General features: G+C 36.7%; 1 protein-coding gene across 5 annotated transcripts; it reads right to left on the bottom strand.

Annotated features, from left to right (window-relative positions):
• Window positions 1-1747: 1747 nt before the first annotated feature.
• LOC121871413 (prolyl endopeptidase-like) lies at window positions 1748-21002 on the bottom strand. 5 transcript variants are annotated; one of them, XM_042373667.1, is made up of 15 exons: window positions 20883-21002; window positions 18267-18389; window positions 17648-17871; window positions 15677-15854; window positions 15208-15300; window positions 14313-14455; window positions 13979-14147; window positions 13005-13070; window positions 7049-7249; window positions 6016-6201; window positions 5526-5788; window positions 4778-4990; window positions 2926-3073; window positions 2230-2409; window positions 1748-2126 (listed from the first exon to the last, which is right to left on the bottom strand). In XM_042373667.1, exons 1-15 carry the CDS (start codon window positions 20925-20927, stop codon window positions 2061-2063), a joined length of 2298 nt encoding a protein of 765 aa, XP_042229601.1. In that variant the 5' UTR covers window positions 20928-21002; the 3' UTR covers window positions 1748-2060. The 5 variants fall into 5 exon arrangements, with proteins under 5 accessions (XP_042229601.1, XP_042229598.1, XP_042229599.1 ...); XM_042373664.1 differs by having other exon boundaries at window positions 20793-20988; XM_042373665.1 differs by having other exon boundaries at window positions 18267-18386; window positions 20793-20988.
• Between the last annotated feature and the right edge of the window lie 302 nt (window positions 21003-21304).

The following is a 21304-nucleotide window of genomic DNA, read 5'->3' as shown; positions in this document are numbered from 1 at the left end:
GCTGTGATGGGACTGAGACTGCATGGAGGGGACTGAGACTGTGTGGAGGGACTGGAGACTGTGTGGAGGGACTGGCGACTGTGTGGAGTGAGTGGAGACTGTGTGGAGGGACTGGAGGCTGTGTGGAGGGACTGGAGACTGTGTGGAGGGACTGGCGACTGTGTGGAGTGAGTGGAGACTGTGTGGAGGGACTGGAGGCTGTGTGGAGGGACTGGAGACTGTGTGGAGGGACTGGTGTGTTGGTGGTGTTGGATGCGGTGCAATTTCCCTTCCCTTAAAAATAGTCATGGCAACACAAAGGGAAGGGCAGAGCAGTATGTAGTTGTTGCCTACATGACAATGCAACACTCTCCTATGGCAAAATGGCAACACAAACATGTGCCCCTTTACAATAATGTATATAAAAAAAAAATACTTACATTAAAGTTAACAGATTTGTCATGGAGTCAATACGATCATGATGAGGATACAAGGAAAACGCATAAATTGTATATTTAAATGCACACATAGTAACTACACTATGAGAAGAAAAAAATAAGCTAAAGTATAGAGCTAATCAATAACTTAGTTTAAAACTAAATACAATAACATCTACCAACATTTGCCAAATACATGTGATCAAGTTAGAACTAAACATTGAATATATTCATTGTATCAAATAAAAAATAAATAAAATAAAATAAAAATGTAAATTACACAAGAAAACATCTGTGATATATATATATATATACACACACACACACACGTCTCCCAAGAGTTAATTTCTTCTCGACACCATTATGTAGGTGACAGTACCCACAGGGAGTGACAGTACCCACAGGGAATGACAGTACCCATAGGGACACCCTGAACGTGAGCATATACAGCACACTGCCTCACTACACCTGAACCAGTTAACTCCCTCAGCCAGACCCTACCCTACCCTGCCACTACAAGATATACTGTACAGTGTATCATACATATATCACAAAATAATCAGGAGGTAATCTACACAATAAAAGCTCCTGCACATAAAACTAGTCAACACCTACCAGATTCCACCCATGGCAACGGAACCATTTTGGCCAAATCCAAGATGGCCACCGTGCGACTCCATACGAAAGTAAAAGTAACATAACTTTTGACACAGTTGACTTTGATATACAAATGAGGGGTATTTTCTGGGTAATTTGAAGATGTCTGGTCCATTGGAAATAGTTTTGAGGTGATCACAGGTCAAGGTCAAGCTCATTTTGTCCGTTCTTCTAGTTTCAGGCTTGCTGCTTTTGCCTCACAATCAAGCTTGTCTCTACCTTATTTTGGATGTATTTCAAGCTACATGAATTCAAAAACTTGTATGTAAAAGAAAAAATCCTAGAATACAAAATTTATTGAATGAATTACAGATTGTTTTACTTCTCTTTTTATCATAAATTATTCTGCAGATTAAACAAAACTATAGACTTGATGTTTATGATAAATTTCTTAAAGTTTATAAGTTGATTTTTTAAGTCAGTGTTGTGCTGTGCTATGTGTATTCTTTCACCAACAATAGTTTTGCCGAGTTGGTTTCCTACTAATGAATATTTGACACCCAGAATAGGTGTTTTAGAATTATAACTGCAGATAATGGATAAGTAGCAATAACATCAGTAACTGTTAGGGCATTTATGTTTTAATGATTAATTATCAGTTCTCATTCTTATAATACTGTACTACTTTGTGTATAGTCTTCTGTCTAACTTCAAAAAGTTATGAAAATAAAATCTCAAAGCAGCATATTTAATGTATTGTTTAAATTTACATGTCAACATATTTTTGATAACAAGCATAAAGAACTACTGTAAATAATCAGGATGTAAGACACAATGGGCGTCTTAGAAAATTCTTGTGTGATTTATTGTCGTCTAAATGAAAGTGAGATTTTCTTTCTACAATCTTTGGCATCAAAATGTAAGTATCAAGTATTATCAAGTTTATATAAAGAAAGGTCACAGAAGGTACAGATTTTGGAGCTATGGTTGATATCTTGTACAATGAAGTGTTACCGAGGTACAACTGGGGTCACTACAAAGGTTCAGTCATGATGATGCCTCTAAACTGAGGGCCTGCATGATGAAGCAGTAGATGTCCGTGTGTTCCTCAATCTGCAAGATAAACATTATTTGAAAAACCAAACAACACATATATGCTTCTCCAAGATAACAATCGAAATGCATGAATATTATTAATAGTCTCTTCTTCACTTACAATCTTTGCTGTGGGTTTTCCTCCTCCATGCCCAGCTTTTGTTTCAATTCGAATTAAGAGAGGGTTTGTCTGTGTGTGGTTGTTACCAAGCTTGTATTGCAACTCCGAGATCAGTTTGAAGGAGTGCAATGGTACCACTCGATCATCATGGTCTGCCGTTAGCAGCAGAGTTGCAGGATACTGTAAAGAGAAGGAGAGGAATAAGCCAATAATATAAATTACTGTACATAAATTACCACAAGTCTCCATTACCACCTCCTGTGTTATGGACATACCTTAAGGGCTAATGACAAAAGTAATTCTCACTCTACAACCTGACAGTAAAATATGGGAGATCTTTCCAAATTCAGGCTTAGGCTGGATTTTGTAGCAGTAGATTATTTCCTGACTATCAAGTCACACAAGATTGCCAAGAATATATGCAAAGTGTGGTAAAAATTTTGTTTTTTCCAACAAAAAGAGATAAGGCAAGTGCCACTTGTTTAACCTGTTAATCATGGCCAAGTAACCTATTCTGTAATATAAATAAATTTATTCTACTCTCCTCTAAGACTACAATGGCTTTCATAGCATTATTGAATAATTATGGATACAAATGTTTCTTTTGTCCATAAGTGTATGGTGTATGAAAAGTAAATACAGTAGTCTTCTGAAAATGAATCAAGGAAAAATAATTACCTAGAGTGAAAAACATACCTGAGTACCTTCGGGTGGGACCTTTACATTTTGTAGAGGCGAGTACTTGAAAATGTTCTCAAAATGCTCCTTCTCATCTGGGTTGCCATAATCTGAGCACCAAGCATAACCAATGGTGAACTTGTGGAATCGCAACATGTCCATCACCCTAAAATAAGAAAAATCTCTGAAGAGTACCTTTTTCATGTTAATTAGTACAAGCAAAGTTCTTGAGGCAGAATTATCAAAACTCCCTGACAATGTTTTCTAACTAACAAAAATGATTAAATTTGACACATAGTTGTGTCACTTGTTTAAAAGGTTTGAGAACACTGGTTATGTTAAAGTAATATATTGTACAGGCTGTCCTTGATTTCATAAATTGGATTCCATTTTCCCATAGATTCCAATATAAAAGCTGCTGTATGTTTCAATGGGGGTGGGAGGGGAAGAGAAGGGAAAATGTTTTAAAATCCTATAAAACGTATTTTTAAAAATAATGTGTACATTATAATTAGAAGCCAATAATGAAAATAATTAATGAAATAGCTACGTGCAGTGGAGGACATGGAAGTTACCGAGAAATTATGACATTGGTTAAGTGAGATTAAGATTTTCCTTTACAGAGCCTTTTCCACTTCTACTGACACTTCTAGAGGTCACTACAGTATATGATAAATCAGCATAAACCCAGGAGGATATTAGTGAAAATTTAGTAAAAGCCAGCAACACTAACATTAGACTGATGGTTGCACACGGCTACTGTACAGTCCTCTGGCTGTGCCTAAGATGACAGAGATTTTCACCGTTTATCGTGCACAGAGCGGGCACATAACCCAGAAACTTGATATCCTTAGTGAGGGATACTTAGGGAGACATTTACTAAGTGGAATGGTGTCAAAGAGTATGGGAGTGAACATAGCAAAAACAAAAGTAATGATTAATGACATTAATGACATTGGTGAAGAACCTTTGGTGAAAAGTGGACAATAGTAATGTTCTGTCTGTGAGGTGATGTTGGCAGTAGTTCAGTATTGTGCAGCAAATGTGAGGTGTATAACTATCCAACATACTATCACGAGTAAAATTCAATGTTAGTGATCTGATATGTTTCAAGTCTTTTTATGGTACGGTAAGATTTAACAATTACCTTTAACTACAATCATTGTTTTCGGCTGATTTACTGAAATCACGCTATAGTTGTCACAAGACAATTGGCATTTGCTGCCATTAATTTAAAGCCCAGCACCAAAAATGATACCAACAATGGAAAGTCGATGATTGGTAGACACTCTAGAGGGAGAGACAAGGCTGGTGGAGCCTCAAATCAACTTGCTATTATCATTATGGATGGACTTGAAATTACATATGCCTCATCCACCCCCCCCTCCCGCACCTCCTGTCCTCAGTGGCTGTCACCCACACCTTGATGCCACAGCCTGGCTCATCACTTACAAAAGGACTTACAACCCACTTTGCACCACAGACACCCACTGCTGCACCACCACAACCACATTGTTTGTCACTACAACCACCTCTTGCATCAACAACAAACAGGGCTCAGTGCTTGTCAGTTACTCTACCTCACTTCAGACTCATCTATCCATGATAGATACAAAATTTTTATATGGTTTTAGTGGCTTCTAGAATTTGTATCTTGAAATTCATAAAAAAGACGAAATTTTGTCATGTGTGTGTGTGTGTGTGTGTGACCCATGATTTCCCAAATGGAACAGTGGCAGTTATTGGAAAAAAAAATCTAATGAAGACACTAAGCTACTTCTGAGATCATTATGATTATACAGATTATACAAGATGCTGGAGTTACTAAGATAGTGGAAAAGTTCTATCAAAGTCATTTTATAATACTCACCCAACTTGAGCAATGACGGCTCCAAACAGCTCTGGTCGTTGGTTCATACAGGCTCCCACTAGTAGTCCACCGTTTGAGCCACCCTGAATGATGATTCTGTTACTGGATGTGTATCTCTCACTGATTAAGAACTCTGCGGCTGCTTGGAAATCATCAAACACATTCTGCTTGTTGAGTAACCGTCCAGAATTATGCCAAGCCTCTCCATACTCACTAGAAAGTAAGAATGTGTAATTTAACAACTAAAGAATTATAACACTTATGTGAATATAAAGTTGAGCAAGTCAATTAAAATTCAACAAGAGTTTGCCAAATAACAATGGCCATATCCTCCCACCACTGTAGTGAAGTCAAATGGGCCAAAAGTCCGGACAAAAACATGAACAATATTAATTACTAACTGGGTAACCCTGTGCTGCCTGGTTTGTTTTTGTGGGTCAACAACATTCCAGTTAAGCCTCGCCACTTGTACACAATATCAATATGGGAACTTTGGTCAAGTCTCTAAATGACCATAAGTACTGAGAAATTGTCACATGAGTGATTTTCTTACATCATAACTATGAGAAAAATTGGTTACCATGGATAAGTAATACAGACAGACAATGCTATACCAATTAATTTAAAAATTAAAAAAAAAATGTATATATATTTACCATTTACAAAGAATTCATGTTCCATGCTGCCACAATTATGGTCATATAATATATATGAAGAAATACAATACATTCCCACTGTAAACACTCACCCTCCACCTCTGATGTTTGGAACAGCAATGACACCTTTAAACATCTGTAAGAATATGACTCTGGAGATGCTAAAATAAGGCTGGATGCTGATATTGAAGCCACCATAACCATAGAGCAAGGTAGGAGCCATTCCATCAAGCTTCAAGCCATTAGAGTGCACTACAAACATGGGGACCTTTGTACCGTCTTTGCTTGAGAAAAACACTTGCCGCATCTCAAACTGCTCTGGATCAAATCCTTCAATTTTGATTTCCCGGAAAATCTGAAATGAAGAAAACCCATTGAGCTACTTTTCATTTACTAGTCAAATATCAGCGCTGTAACTAGATTTTTTTTCTTCTATACTGTACTGTACTATAAATGTCACAAGAATACACCCTGCAATTTATGAAAGACCTTAGAGGATCACACTGTACATACATTATGCAGGTATATTATTTTATTTGAATGTAAATACCTGTACTGTATGCAAATTTCAATAAAGTTTACCTTGGGTTTGAGAGGTTCTTGAGTAAGATCAAGATGGTAAATTACTCCCGGAGAGAGGAAAGATGTGAACTGGTAGAACATCTCTGAGTGGGTGCGCTTCCCTGAGTACCCACTCACTGTACCAATGTCCAATGGAAGGGTGGTGAGGTGTTCACCTGTCTCCAAACTGTGCAGTTGCAAAACACTCTGGAAGTATCATCAGCATTACAAAATGCTCATTATTTCTTACAGGGGATCATGGATTACAACAAGAGAGAAAACTACAAGAAGAAATGTCAATGGAAGGAGGTACAGATATCCACTTTTTTAATGTATTTTTTGAATAAAATATATAAAGTAGGTCAAAAATTTTAATCTATGAAAGAAAATACCCAATAGTGAAATTTGATAAGAGCTTCAGAAGTGTTCTCAGAGAAGGATCCAGACCATGTTTGCAGTCTTAAAGTTTTGTGAGCACTGAATAGCATTATCATCTCCGAGCATATACCCACTATTGTAAAGTGAGGGTTAGATTGTGCTAAAAAAAGTAAATGCACTTAAGTTGCCACAAGTAGCGGACAATCTGGGAGCATTACTAAATATATTGATTAGCTAATACCTGTTTAAAGGTGTTTTAATAAATGCTTATGAACAAATTATGCCTGTTGGAATGTTACGGTACCTTAAGCTGTATTCTTCGACAAAAAATGTACCATAGTGCTCGGATATTTTAAATCCCCTTCACATAAATTTTCTTAAAAATAGATTATCTTTACTATATAACACACCTAACCTAATACCTTGTGTTTTGCCACTTGGGTCATAGCATGGATTTTGTCTGTATTTCATACAAAGGTACTACTTTACAATCTGATTAAGGATCTGGGTTCACAATTAAAAAATTTGAGTAATTATTAATGACCTTTGAAATAATTTTAGATATTTATAATATTTAAAAGTCCAGAGAATGTAGTGCTATGACCAAAGCTATAATATAATTAGTCTAGTAAAACAATGTTCTGCTACTGTACTGTATATCCCTCAACTAACCAACCTTGACATCAGATATATAGCAGATGACCAATTTACTGCCGTGAACACAAGCCGCCCAATCCAACACATCCTTCTTGTGTTCGGGTACGAGAGTTACCCACTTCTCAGAGACTGGGTCACTAAGGTCGATCTTCACCAGACGGTAATTGGGCGCTCCTTTGTTAGTTCGGAAAATGCACACTGCTCCATCATTTGTAACGTACTGCAGAGAAAAGAGTGTTAGTGACAGTCTGGGCTATATTTCCTACACATTAAAACTTAAAACCTGATAATTACAAAAACAAAAACATTACAGGTATATTTTAAAAATTGATTCACAATTATCTTGAAGTTATAAAGTTAATTGATTCTTATTATAATATAAAGAATAACTTAAAAGTGACAAAGTATCCTGCTGAACATTAACTCTACTAATGTGTCAGATGGAATAAAACTATTAAGTACTGTACTGTATATATCTGGAAGTGATTACAAATCAACAGTATTCAGGCACTTGTTATCACTACTGAGGTATTGAAACAAATTCAAAGAACAAACCTAAACCTCAATTTTATGGGCAATGTGGAATTCATGCTAGCAAAACCTCAGCACATTTCCCCTACATCAGGTACTGTGCAAATCTCTTCTGTAAGTAACTTGTGTCTCAATCCTACCGAATAATGCGTGCGCCAGATTGCAAACACAGGTACGAACGCTTCTCTTTCTTTTTATTTTGATATTTAATTTTTTCTTTTACAAACAATATTGTAACATACCTACTGCTTCCCTGATTCTATACAAGCTGAGAGGATGTGTGTGTCTGTATCTGTACAAGCAAACCAAGTCAAACCTCAAAATCAGATTCAAACTTGTCTACAATGCAAGTGAGCTCTAATTTATTGGTGATATTCTCTGGTAGGCTTGCAAAATACACCAGGTTGTCCCGACACCCCTCACGTGGGAAGGCAAACAGATATGATCCGCAGTCCGTCACTTTTGAAGAACTGGAATGACCAAGGGTTGTCAAGATAATTTATCACCTTCAACCACCAAGTCAAGAATATTAAGTTTTTGATAACAGTCGTTACTTAGATTCACCACCACCACCAGATTAATACAGAACATGGAGAGAATAAAATGATTTATGGATCTTATTTAATTGCAATCAAAAAAAGTATCATGAAGAACCAATCACTCATATTTTCCAATCACTGCATCCTCCCAATTCCGTGATTTAAAAAAAAGGGGGGGGGGGTGAACTACAAAAGAAGATGATTCCATTATTTTCACTTATGATTTTTTCGTATTTGTGACGTCCTCCCCTTCCCTATGGACCTTTCTTCTCTGGAGGCTGACATCCCACAAGACTATCCCATCACTATCTATTGTCCTATTCTATTCTGCCTTTCTCCTTCCTTGTTCTCAATACATTCCTCCACCTTTCCCTCCAATGCTGTGAGTTGCCTTCCTCAACCCAGCATACCCTCTTGTTATCTCTATACAGCCTCATTGCCATTCTGTTTGTAAGTTTGTACAATTTCAGGCCCTTTTAGTCCTCACAGTCATAACAAAAATCCCACACACTTCCTCAGTTATCATACTGAAAAACCCAAATACAGTCCACAGGTAAACTCAATTCTATAGCTTGAGTTTTTCAGCATATTTTCATTCCCAGTCTATTTCTCACTCTCATGTGTCCAAATAAGATGAATTACCTATACAGTACAGTATTCGTGTGTAAACCGATCTCATATATAGTTCGACCCCCTATTTTGGGTAAAAAATCCAGAGTTTTTCATGTCTTTTGTATAATTCAACCCTAGCTTTTGAAAAATATTAGGTATTATGCTAGACATAATTTGTAGGACACTGGATTTACACCAATGTGTCTTGGCCATAACCACTACCACAACAGCTGATGCTACGAACAGTGTTACCAACTCTGAAACTGAATTCCCTCCAGTTACCTACTCCTATGAGGAATGAGATAAATTAACATACAGTATACCGGTAAATGTGAGGAATAAATAAAACTAAAACCGAAAAAATTATATAAAATACCGTATTGCCATTTGGTTGCTGGACAACGAAATTTGTCAACCATTTGACTACCCCCCCCAAAAAAAAAAAACACACACACACACACACTGTTCCCTCTCCCTGCTTCCCTGATCTCATGAGCAAAGAAATGTTAATTCCTTTTATGTGTTTAACCTTATGAATATAATTTATTTTCTTATATTTTTTGCGCATTATGTATGTAGGATTGCATGTGCATGTAATTGTAACTGAATACAAATAAAAAATGAAGAAAGTTATGTATATTTACTTGAAATTATGAGTTGAAAAATAACCATAACACCTCACAGCTCAGCCTGGTAGTGAGAGGGCTAGGGAGATGTATAACAGCACCACAAGAGAGCTAGGCTGGAATTGGACACTCAAGCCTTATGTAAATAAGTGAAAACATTACACAAGTTGTTTCACATGTGAGATTTTGGACAACTCAGCATAATTTAACCCTTATATCATCAGCTTACTAAACACACCTCCACCAACAACACACTTATGCCCAAACCTAACCCAGTCCTGAGACTTTACACTTCCATTTCTCATATCTAACCCTTAACCAACATTATTTTACCTACAGTACACTATCACATTATTCCTTCATCTAAATAATGTTATAGCCTCTCTTATAAGGCCACTTGTGCAATATAGTAGCTGAATAGCCACACAGAACCTTTCTCCCATTAACTTCCATCTTCCACCAACACCACCTTTTGAAACTGGTTCTACCATCTTATTTTTTCCAGAATGCCTTCAATAGATCTTATTTTCTGCACGATACTTTGTTTTTAACAAATTTGTTAAGTTATTCTTCACTTTAAAAGTATTACTAAAAACTACATGATTACTTATTATTAAACTTGTCTACTTCTTCAGGAAGTTGCTAGCAACTACATTCACAGTCCACATCATCATCCCAAAGACTCAGATAGTGGAGAATTCTCAAGAAAGCCATGAGGAGGACAAGACTGAAGTTCTGATCAGGTAATCAAATATTTCTACCACCTAAAATGCCTTCCACACCTTCCCCTGAGACTCTGGCTAAACCTCTACAATTTCTTTCAGCATATTAACAGCTCTGCAAATAATTTACCCAACCCCTTATTCATGCTAAAGTTAGTTAACATTTCCTGAAATATGCGAGGTTCTCAAAAACTATTCTAAGAGCTGTATATACAGTACATGATTAGATGACAAAACTGTGAGGTGTCAGGCAACATCATTCATCATCTGCACTACTTATACGGTTTGTGAACTCATGTCACTAAAATTTTACACCCCTTTTTAATTTAATAAAATTAAAGAATTATGTGCAAGATATAAAGCACAGGCATTATGATTCATGTACTGTTAACTTTGCCATCAAAACAAGAATGAGGCATATTATACAGTACAGTATTCAACAGGTAACTATGGTATTATGTTGAATTACCAGATAACTGTCACCTAAATGCCTGGAATATTACAAGACTGTACAGTACTGGGGATTCTTCAGAGATCATGTTCTGAAAAAAGCTATACTAGACCAAAAGCAATGGAGCAAATTCCATGTCTGCCAAAAGAGCTGGGCTGCCAAACACCGTTGCTTCTTGATATCATGCTGGGTTAAAATCCTGAGTAACCCAAGTAAGACTGAATTCAAGTAGAACTGGTCAAGTTGATAGGAAGTTATATTGTGCTCCTCCCTGGCCAGTCGAAAGGAACTAATCATGATAAAAACCATAATATAAATTTATTCATTACAAAAGTGAATAAAAAAATTCAATATTTGTGCAGTGAAGACCAAATCTGCCTTTTTCTTCATACAATGTAAACGACAAATGAAAAATAATCCGAGAGGATGTAAAATTCCAGCTGAGCAAGATAAAGTATGAGGCACACTACACCATCCCCCCACACCATACACACTTATCCTCCCAACATGCACACACAGCATCCCCCACACACACACTGCAGCAGTGTACATTGTCCAGAGCAGTCTGTGACTCTAATAATGCTAGTTGTGCCTTCCTCACTGTATACAAACAATTCATGTTGTTAAAATGTGAAACATTTGGAGTCAACTGTACTGTACTGTATGAATTTACATTAACATATAATATTATTGTTATTTCTGTTTGCTTTGTATTAAGCAAAATTATTAACTTATGCAACATAATGAACCAAAACTCCCAACTACACCACACTGTGGGGCTTATTCTGACAAAACCCTTGGAGTTGTAATCACAACTTGTAAATCAATGGCAACTTTGGGAAAATATGAGGTAAGTTCCAGGTCTCAAACTAAAACACTAATATTCACAAAATCCCTTAAACTACTGCTATTATCACTGGACTCCTTCAGGTCAGAGGATGCACCTTGTACATCCCAGAACACCAAGCAGTCTGCCGGAGGACGTACGTACCTGGTGTGTGCTCCGTGTCATTGGTGGAACGCTCTGATATCCCACTAGTCGTATTACCACTACAGTATTTATATTTTTCCCCACGTGTGTTGGGGTGTGCACTGAGGCGATGTGGGGGTGACTATGGTGGTGATATGTGGGAGTGGCTGTTGCAATATAGTGAAAATAATGTGATTAATATTGTGTTCATAAGTGTGTAAATGACTGAACATTCACGCACCAAGAATTGGAGGGAAATCACTTCACAAAAATGAGAAACTTTGGGGTGGTTCAGTACTATTTTAGAAAGGGAACCAAAACACCCCCCAAAAAAAAAAAAAAAATGCTCATATATCAGCTATTTATCCCATTATGGTTATAAGTACTGTACTGTAAATACTGTATGTTGTAAATATTCACTGAAAAAAATTAAATAAATAATAGATGACCAATACAACAGTAAGCATAATAGGATAATATACCATAGAAATTAAATATCATAAGCCAAGTACAGTACAGGTAAAATATGGTACCTCTGACAGGGCCATATCAGCCGCCAGGAACGAAGTTAAAAATACATCCAGCAAGAAACGCACGCCCACATGCCCCCACACACAACAACAACAGCAGTACAGTGCCATGACCTAAACGTGTAGTTCTTTTTTAAAGTAATTGACTGATGGATCTGCTGCATACATTACCAGCACAACCTTGAACATTAGTCATCATTCCCATGCAGTGCGCTGCAGTGATCACTTCTCTAGGTGAAAGCTTTATCAGAATAATTATATAATTGTAACTTCAGAGTTCCTAAACTCGCTACTTATTAAGTAGGAGTAGAACTTGTTGCCAATTAATTTCAGTTAGTACAGTATGTCATCTCCATCTATACTGTTAAAATTACAATTAAAATTTTACTTCACATTACAAACTGCCAGTACTGTACAACTAAATTAGAATAAACGATTTTCCAAATTTCCTTTCAATAATAAAAAAAAAAAAAAAAATTACAATATCTGAGGAAAAGTAAACTAAAAATTTCTGAATTGTGCCCAAAGAACCACAGTTAATCAGGAGCCATGATCTATATAATTGTTAGGACTAATTCAACTGCAATTTTGCCAGCATAATCTATACTGTAGTAACTTAGTATTGATTACTTGACTATAAGGTGAAAACATTATTTTTCCTTCTAACAGACAGCATAACATTTGGGGTAGTGACTCCAAAACCAAGTTAGTTGTTTACAACTTATTGTTTCCAGTTAACGGCACGTTATTTTCAAAGCATAAAGTACTTGCCAGTATTAAACAGGTCTGGACTAATTTCCACCTCTCTGATATATTACAATTATGGGGATTAAAAACCTATATTACTGTGATATTCCCGATACAAAGTGATTCCTGTACTTTGAACTCGGGGGAAAAAGGTTGTATAACAACGTGCTGAAAGGCTCAACTTGGAAGAGGTGAAACAAAATACCGTACAACTAAGACTCAAATAGTTACACATTTAACATGGTACCTGAGTACATATCTCCTCCTGAATCACGTTATTCTTAGCCATGAAAGGCTTTCTCCTTCGAGCACTCTAAGAATAATGGACATATACTTCAATATCTTCCCAATGTTAAACACTGTACATAACTCTATATGCCAGAGCCAAAATTTTCAAATATTTCAATTAACCAACTATTATTTGACAGCATGATTAAATTCTCACTAAATGCTGAAACTTTTACATAATAGTGAGAGGTTAACTTTAACCATCTACCTAGCAGTGTCCTTACTTGATCATCTTTACCTGGTGAAGTTTGATGTAAATAAGGTCAACCATCATCACCTCTGTATGGCTTACATGTTACACCAACTCAGTAACAACTTCAAAACTGAACTAGTGGCCACTGCTATATGTTGACCTGTCCTGCAACAATTACCATTCCTAATTTGCCAAAGTCTTCCTCCCAGCATCACAAAAAACACCATACGGTTCTTCGACTTGATTGAAACATTATTTTTGATATATCTGGAGACTATACAGCTTGACATCTGGACTGATATGCGCACAAGGGGAAGTCAAACAAGAGACTTGGCCGACAGATCACTACGGATCATTTTCAGATAAACTGGTGCATCTGTCACAAACCAAAATGACTATCACAAACAAGGTATTACAGGTGACATAACTTCCCCCCTTTTAATCAATCTGTATATCTGTGAAGCAGTTTAGTTTGCACAAGACTGTATTTATGGTAACACCACTGATGAGTACTCTCATGATGTGTTTAATTATAATACAGAAACACCTCTAGTTCTTAGTTTACCCGGTACACTATCACAAACATTTCTCTTCATACTATGCACCACCTTGTATGATCATCAAGTAAGGCCCATGAAAATATTTTTGACAGGAGCAGTGCTGTTTACCTCTCTCTATATGTAAAATTTATTCGGTTAAACTTTAAGAGGGGAAACGAGTTGAGTGACAATGACACCTACACCACACAGTTTGCCCGTGGAGCATGATATGATGGTGAGGAGCTCCAGTATGCCACTAATTTCCTGGCCCCAGAGCCAAGGGAGCAGGGCAATGTACAGGTGGTCGTGGTGACCCAGCTCCAAGGGACTCAAAATAAGGAAGCGCCCACAGTCAGATACACGAGCGGGGCTACACATAAAGAACAGAATGACAAGGAGGTCTGAAATTCATGGCAGCTTTAGGTATGAGAATGTAATTATCCATCACAAAATTCACATACAGTGCTGCAAGGAAATGTTAGGTGAGCCATTAATCCTTAAGAATAATTATCTGTACATGAAATTCACAACTCACATGCGCCATTTGGGGTGTTCGGGAAACTCCACGACCAGAACATCTTCGCTCTGTGGCGTCCCAACAAGATGATAGAACAGCTTCTGATTCTCGTTACTTGAAGTCTCCGTCCCGTCAGCAGTGCCCTCATGATCAATATATCTCTGAGTAAAAACAAAAATATCAAAATTGATCAAAATGGAAGATTTCCATCAGGACAGATTACAAAATACATATTTCTTCAATTATTTGGGGAGAGACAAGCTTTCTGTTGAGCATTTAATCATATTCATAAGATTTATTTTTAATAAAACTTGCATTAACACACACACACAAAATTATATTCGGGTGATACACTGAGAAATAAAATTCATTATGAATTTAACCAAATACAATGATTTTATATAAGAAGTCTAAACCATATTACAAAAACACTTCACCTCATCAAAATATTCATAACTAGTGTAATAAACACTACACTAGAAATTGTACAATGGTGATCACATCTCACTTGACCAAACACGTCAACAGTCATCACCACGTCCCCCATAACCAATTACTACAACAGACATGGCTGGAGAACAAATCTTTACTTCACATACTAGTAATTCACTCACTTAACTAACATAACTTACCCTTTCCCTGTACCGTATCATATTCTTCACAATCTTGCACCACTTGTTCCTTTTCTTAATAAACAGTAATGCTCTCTTTAGTGTCGTATAAAACTTAAAGCAACCAAACTCTCAGTAACACAAGCACTGCTCCAAACACTTCCTTCAACACCTAAAGACAATTTCTTAACACAAAAGTAAGCTAAAAACGCTACCTTAAGTAAACTATAATCATTCATTAATGTCTTCACTAATCAGCAACTGGTTCCCTTAAGTTTTTTAAAATCAGTAACAGGACTTACCCCATAAAAAATCCCCTTGTGATCATGGGTCCAAGATAAACTGGAAAACTTGACTTTCTCCAACACCTCCGGGAAGTCCTCACTAGTTGACACCTGCAAAATGTCAAGTCCTATGAAGTGTCTCAAGTTCTGAGTGATGTACAGTTCAGTAATACTCAAAAAATTATAGTTTTGTATATCACACTTTCTACTTAAAACTCGGCAAAATCATCTAAAAAGTTTGCCGATTGTACACACTACTGTAGTTCCTTAATAAGCTTAACTCAAACTTTTATCTCATTACATATAGCACATTGTACAGACCAATCCTCACACTTTCCTGCAACAAACAATCAAGAGAAATATTAAAACAAATTATTTCCGAACACGAAGAATTGTTAAGCATCAGCGTACTGTACAACATGAAGATACAACTGAAGTTACTTTTACAATTAAAATACACTATCAAGAAGTATTCCTACATCTCTACCTTCTTAAAATGTACAGTTATCCAGTCAGAACCACTGCTGCTGAGGCCATAGGCATAGATTTCTCCATCCTCACTAAAGGCTGAACCCGATATAGCTACAGTGCCGTCTTCTGACAGCTTGTTTGGGTCGAGAAATACCCGTGGTTCTCCGTCCAGCGAGTCCTGGACATACATCACACTGAAAGATAATAAGAACGTATGATTTTTTCAATGAGCAAATTTCTCTTATCCCAATTAAAATACAATACTGTATGTTTGAACATTTTTATGAATCATACAGTATTAATGAGAGAGGCTGCAGGACTGCTGAGAAGAGCTGCATGACCAGTGAGAGAAAAGTTAAACTAAGGCTGCTGTGATTAAAGAAAGGAAGCCAGAATATGAAATAAAACTATGAAGATGATGCAGATGCTCAAAGGCACTTTTGATTATAATTTTATGAGATTTCAGGATTCTGCATCAGCATCAACAATAAATATATAATATATATATATATATATATATATATATATATATATATATATATATATATATATATATATATATATATATATATATATATATATATATATATATATATATATATATATATATACATATATATATATATATATATATATATATATATATATATATATAACACACAATACACTGACAACACAAGGAAAAGAAAATGTTTTAAGCGCTTTCGTGTAATTCACATCTTCAGGGGTGAGTACAGTCTGTACTCACCCCTGAAGATGTGAATTACACGAAAGCGCTTGGGAACTTCGTGTTTTCTTTTTCCTTGTGGTTATCAACATATACCTGGATCACGCGCACCTACAGTGATTTATTTGCATATATATATATACAAAGGAGATACTGTATAACCATTTACTATCATAATATGAACAAATCATACCTGAAGTAGGTTAGGTTAATACTGTATTGATGTTACAGTATTAATTTTATAGTTTGCATTATGATTATCTACAGGATCACCACTATACGTATATGATACAATATACAGATTTGTAGAGATTATTTCACATTTATCCGTATTTAGCATGATATGCATGCATACACACATGTACAGTACTGTGCTATACTGTGCTATGTGTGTATCTATAGCATTCTGATGTAATCTAGTTTTCATCACAAAATTACTCAATTAACGTAATGTACAGTCGGGATCAAAAGTTCACTCCCGCCCAAAATGAAGCAGCATGGACCACAAGTAAGATGAAACAGTCAGGGTAAGTCAGTTCAGAGACTCATTACAGTGACTCAGTTTCACCACAGAGAGCGATTCACAATGCAATTAAAAGAAAAAATTCAAACTGCAGGCACCCATTACTTCTAGTTAAGCAGCAATCAACAGGACCTTTGAGAAGCACCTGTAACAGCATGGAAGATGATGACAGTCTGCTAAAGGAGCAGCCACTGTGCTAAGCCTTGTGTGTAGTGAAGGTTGTTTATGTATGTACAGTACACTATGTTTTATAAATCACCCCAAATAGTGCACAATGAGTGAACAATTAGGACATTATTATTTATAATAATGGCATGAGCTTGGTGAAGGAACAACAGTTTACTGACAGCTGTGAAAGGGAGAAAAAATACACACCTCTCAATTGTATTAATATTGTAGAAGTATTTCATACATTCCTGTATGCATTTCAAGTTTTCTTATTGATGTATGAGAATTTCTGTATGAAAAATCACTCCCCTCCCCCCCACTCCCCGACTAAAAATTCTTCACCAGGAATACATCTCTCTTAAATAAACCTTTTCTTGCAGGAAAATTAGTTCTACATATAGTACCACAATTTTGTACACTGCTGCAAATTTCAGAAATGGAACCCTTGTGATAAGGACTAACAGTATGGGAAGAATGACTTCAAGAATATTTTAATAGGATTTGTGGAATAAAGGAAGAGGGGGGAGGGGATGAAGTGGTGAGTGGAGTGAGTAGTGGCGACAACTTACCTTTGGTTCTGTAGTCCAGTATTCATAAAGAAGAAATATCTGTTTCCTCTACGGAATGGGCAGGAGTACTTAGGGTAATCCCACAGCTCTGTTAGCTTTGCCTTCATACTCTCTCTAATGCTGCATTTCTCTAGATATGGCATTGTTATGGCATTCTGCTCTTCCACAAATACCTTGGTTTCCTCTGAGTCCGGATCTTCCAGCCATCGGTAAGGATCAGGTACCTGGTTTTACACACACAAAAAAATCTAAGTATCAACAGTTTACTCCATGTTATGGTAACAGCAAGAGGAGGAGGTCTGAGGGACTTGATTCACATGAAACTAAATTCAGAGAGTCAGGGGATTATCAACATTATGTATGCAATTGCTAATAAATTTATCAAAATTCCTTGAGTGGAAGAAATAAGATGAAGGAGAACAGAGGCTGTGTGCTTGGTGCAGAAGATATTGACAACTTTACTTCCTCTGCATCTAACACTGCTGCTGATGTAGAAGCTGTGTCAGCATCAATGAATAATAATGAAACAGATGTGAAGGTTTACTGAACTGTTTTGTAAGAATACAGGTGGAAATATATCTCTTGACAGGTTATATAAAGTACAGTAACTAGGATCTACCTTAACTCCATGGATCTCCTCTACAGTGTCCCCACGGCACACTTTCGGGTACTCCATTGTCAACTTTGGCACTATACTCTTGCTTGCTACACCCAAGAAAGAAGCACACCTTTGCTGAATCTGCTAAAGTAAAGGACAAGAATACATTAAAAAGGGAACAAATGACAAAAACTACAGACAATTAGAAAAGGAACAGTTTATTTTCAGTAATTATTAAATTATTTTTTCCAATGTTCAGCGCAATAATAACACTTTCTACTAATCAATCTACAACACTCTAATTACTCAAGTAACTTATTTTTCCATAAACGTCACCTTAAGAAATTAAACACAAATAATCCAGATAAACTTACAAACAAGCAAAACATCAATAACTGTGCTGGATATAATAAAGAAAATTCTCAAAATTCATAAAAGAAAAAGAATACAACATGTCATGAACCAGGTAGCCATGTATGTTGAAGCTGGCGAGTAGAGACAGTGGCATCAGAGTCCAAGTATTAGCATGACTCGCACCATTTATCCCAGAAACCCGGGTAAAGATAAATCATTTCTTAGTGAGGGTTCTTACGTGCCCTGGAGTCCCGTATAGCGGTAGGTTCAACTAAATACCCCGAGAAAAACACATTCACTGAACCTCATCCCCTTTAAGGATGAACTTAATGAAGCCCCCCAAAGGAAGGCCAAAGAAGACGTACCATAATCCCCTAACTAAGGTGACATGACCTGGGGAGGTAACCCAGCTAAATGAATTCAATAACTCACACCACTCGACTGGAGAGATACAAGCCCTCGAGGTTCCACACACTGATGAATAGTTGTGCTTTAACCTAGCCATTGTTATTAATACTCTTCTGATTTACAAACAGGGTCCAGGAACATAAGCTGTTTCTAACTCGGGGACAGCCTGTACCTAAAGTCACCGGCTCACACAACAGGCTTTCCTAACATCCATAATCTTCATTTAATGATGGACTTTAATGAATGACAACACTCCCTGAACCAAGTGTCACACAACTCACAGCCAAGCTTCCTTAGGGATGCCATGATGTGGCTTAGCAAATAGTTCTCACCCACTCAACATAACAGCCCATTTATCATGATTCTTTGGTTACACGTTCTTTTACCGATAAATTTATATTCATAAATTTTCTTGTATTGAATTTTGTTGGAATATGTGAACTAGTGCATATTTTGGCAAACATGACAGGTTGGATTATAAATGAAACAGATGCAAACTAAGCTGTGTAATGCATCTACTGTACAGGGAAACTAAGAGAAGTTCTACTGATGTCACATAGTGAAGCTACCTACAAGAGTTCCTGTCTACTCAACTGCAGTCCGTGCTCTCCAACTTTTGTGGTGTATATTACACTGTTTGTGGCACATAAAGGAGCATATGTGACCATATTATGTAGGAGTAATAGATACCTGAGTCAAGGCATTTCTGAATAGGTGAACACCATCATGAGAACGGTCAGACTTGGCAAAGTAATTTGTTTTTAACATGTTAGTACAGTACAGTACTTGCACCTACAACAGCCTGTGTCTTACACCTGTGCTTCTCCCTGAAAATTTGTAAAGACAACTCCAGAGCCTTAGAACTAGTGAAGGTTAGGTACATCAGAACTCCCTGCTCTATCTAAAGAAATAAAAATCATCAAAAATATGATGTACTCTTCAGAATTTTTACCATTCACTTTCACATTTTTACCAATACTGCTGTACTGTACATCGCCGTGACCACCACTTCACAAACCCGGCCCTCACCGGTCCGACTAATTACCCAAATGTAGCAAAATGTAGCCGCAATGAAGTCAAATAATGGTCGTACATGAATAAATCGGATTGATAATCACTTCTCGACTAGTATTTGGTGTAACAAAGTCACAAAAAATTGGAAAACTTACTTTAATCTGAGTTAATAGATCGCGTGCATGTACCGAGGGAGCGAGTAATTACACAAATGTAGCCAAATGAAGCCGCAATGAAGTCAATTGATGGTCGTACAAGCGTAAATCGGGCTGTGAATCACTTCTCGATTATTATTTGGTGTCATAAAGTCACAAAAAATTGGTAAACTTAATTTAATCTGAGTTGTGTTGTGTTAGGTTAGGTTAGGTTAGGTACATGCACTTGATCAATTAACTCAGATTAAAGTAAGTTTTCCAATTTTTTGTGACTTTGTGGCACCAAATACCAGTCGAGAAGTGATTGGCAGTCCGATTTATTCATGTAGGACCATCATTTGACTTCATTGCGGCTACATTTGGGTAATTAGTTGGACCCGTCCCTCACTGTTGTACTAAACACGGCAAATACCACATATTCAAGATTTTGTACTACACTGAACAGTTTCCTGTCAAAATGAAAGGTGAATGGTTTATTGGGCCTAACAAAATTGTAAGTAGGATATTCATTATATTCATTTGCATTGAAATCAAGCACAGGTTAAAAATAGATCACCTAAATCGTATACAGTAGTACAGTACTCTACTACAGCACTACAGTCCAGCTATAACTTACTAGTGAGGGCGACTTTGATGATAAAAGCTTCAGACTTAGCAAGGAAGTATTGAAGCCAGCCGGGAGGAGATAAATTCTGTTGCCTCTTACCTGGTAACCCACTATAGCCAGTACACGGACACCAAACTTTAGCATGACATGAAGGAAGCTATGCCTGTGTGGGGGCCGGGGACGGGGACTGCCTCGGCCCGTACACGAACCACATTTAACACTAGTATACTTTACTGCGTTAGATTTATTGATTTATTTTGACATTAAAACTAGTTAATGATATAATAGTGCATTGAGATGAGATTAAATTGTATTACTTGTTGAATGTATATACTTATCTATACGTTATAATAATTACTTCTTAATCTGTGGCGAACAGTGAAGCAACTGAGGCTGCATCATGCTTATAGGGTTTTCAGGGGGCCTTACAACAAAATTTGTAAGGATTATGTCGTATGATATCAAACACCTTCAGTAATCAAGGCTTTATTCAACTCATAAATCCATATACATCTGCAACA

Source organism: Homarus americanus, unplaced genomic scaffold (genome assembly GCF_018991925.1).
Source record: "Homarus americanus isolate GMGI-L3 unplaced genomic scaffold, GMGI_Hamer_2.0 scaffold45698, whole genome shotgun sequence".
Classification (NCBI taxonomy): domain Eukaryota; kingdom Metazoa; phylum Arthropoda; class Malacostraca; order Decapoda; family Nephropidae; genus Homarus; species Homarus americanus.
The sequence above is the reverse complement of the archived record's forward strand: the minus strand, read 5'-3'. Positions and strand labels throughout refer to the sequence as shown.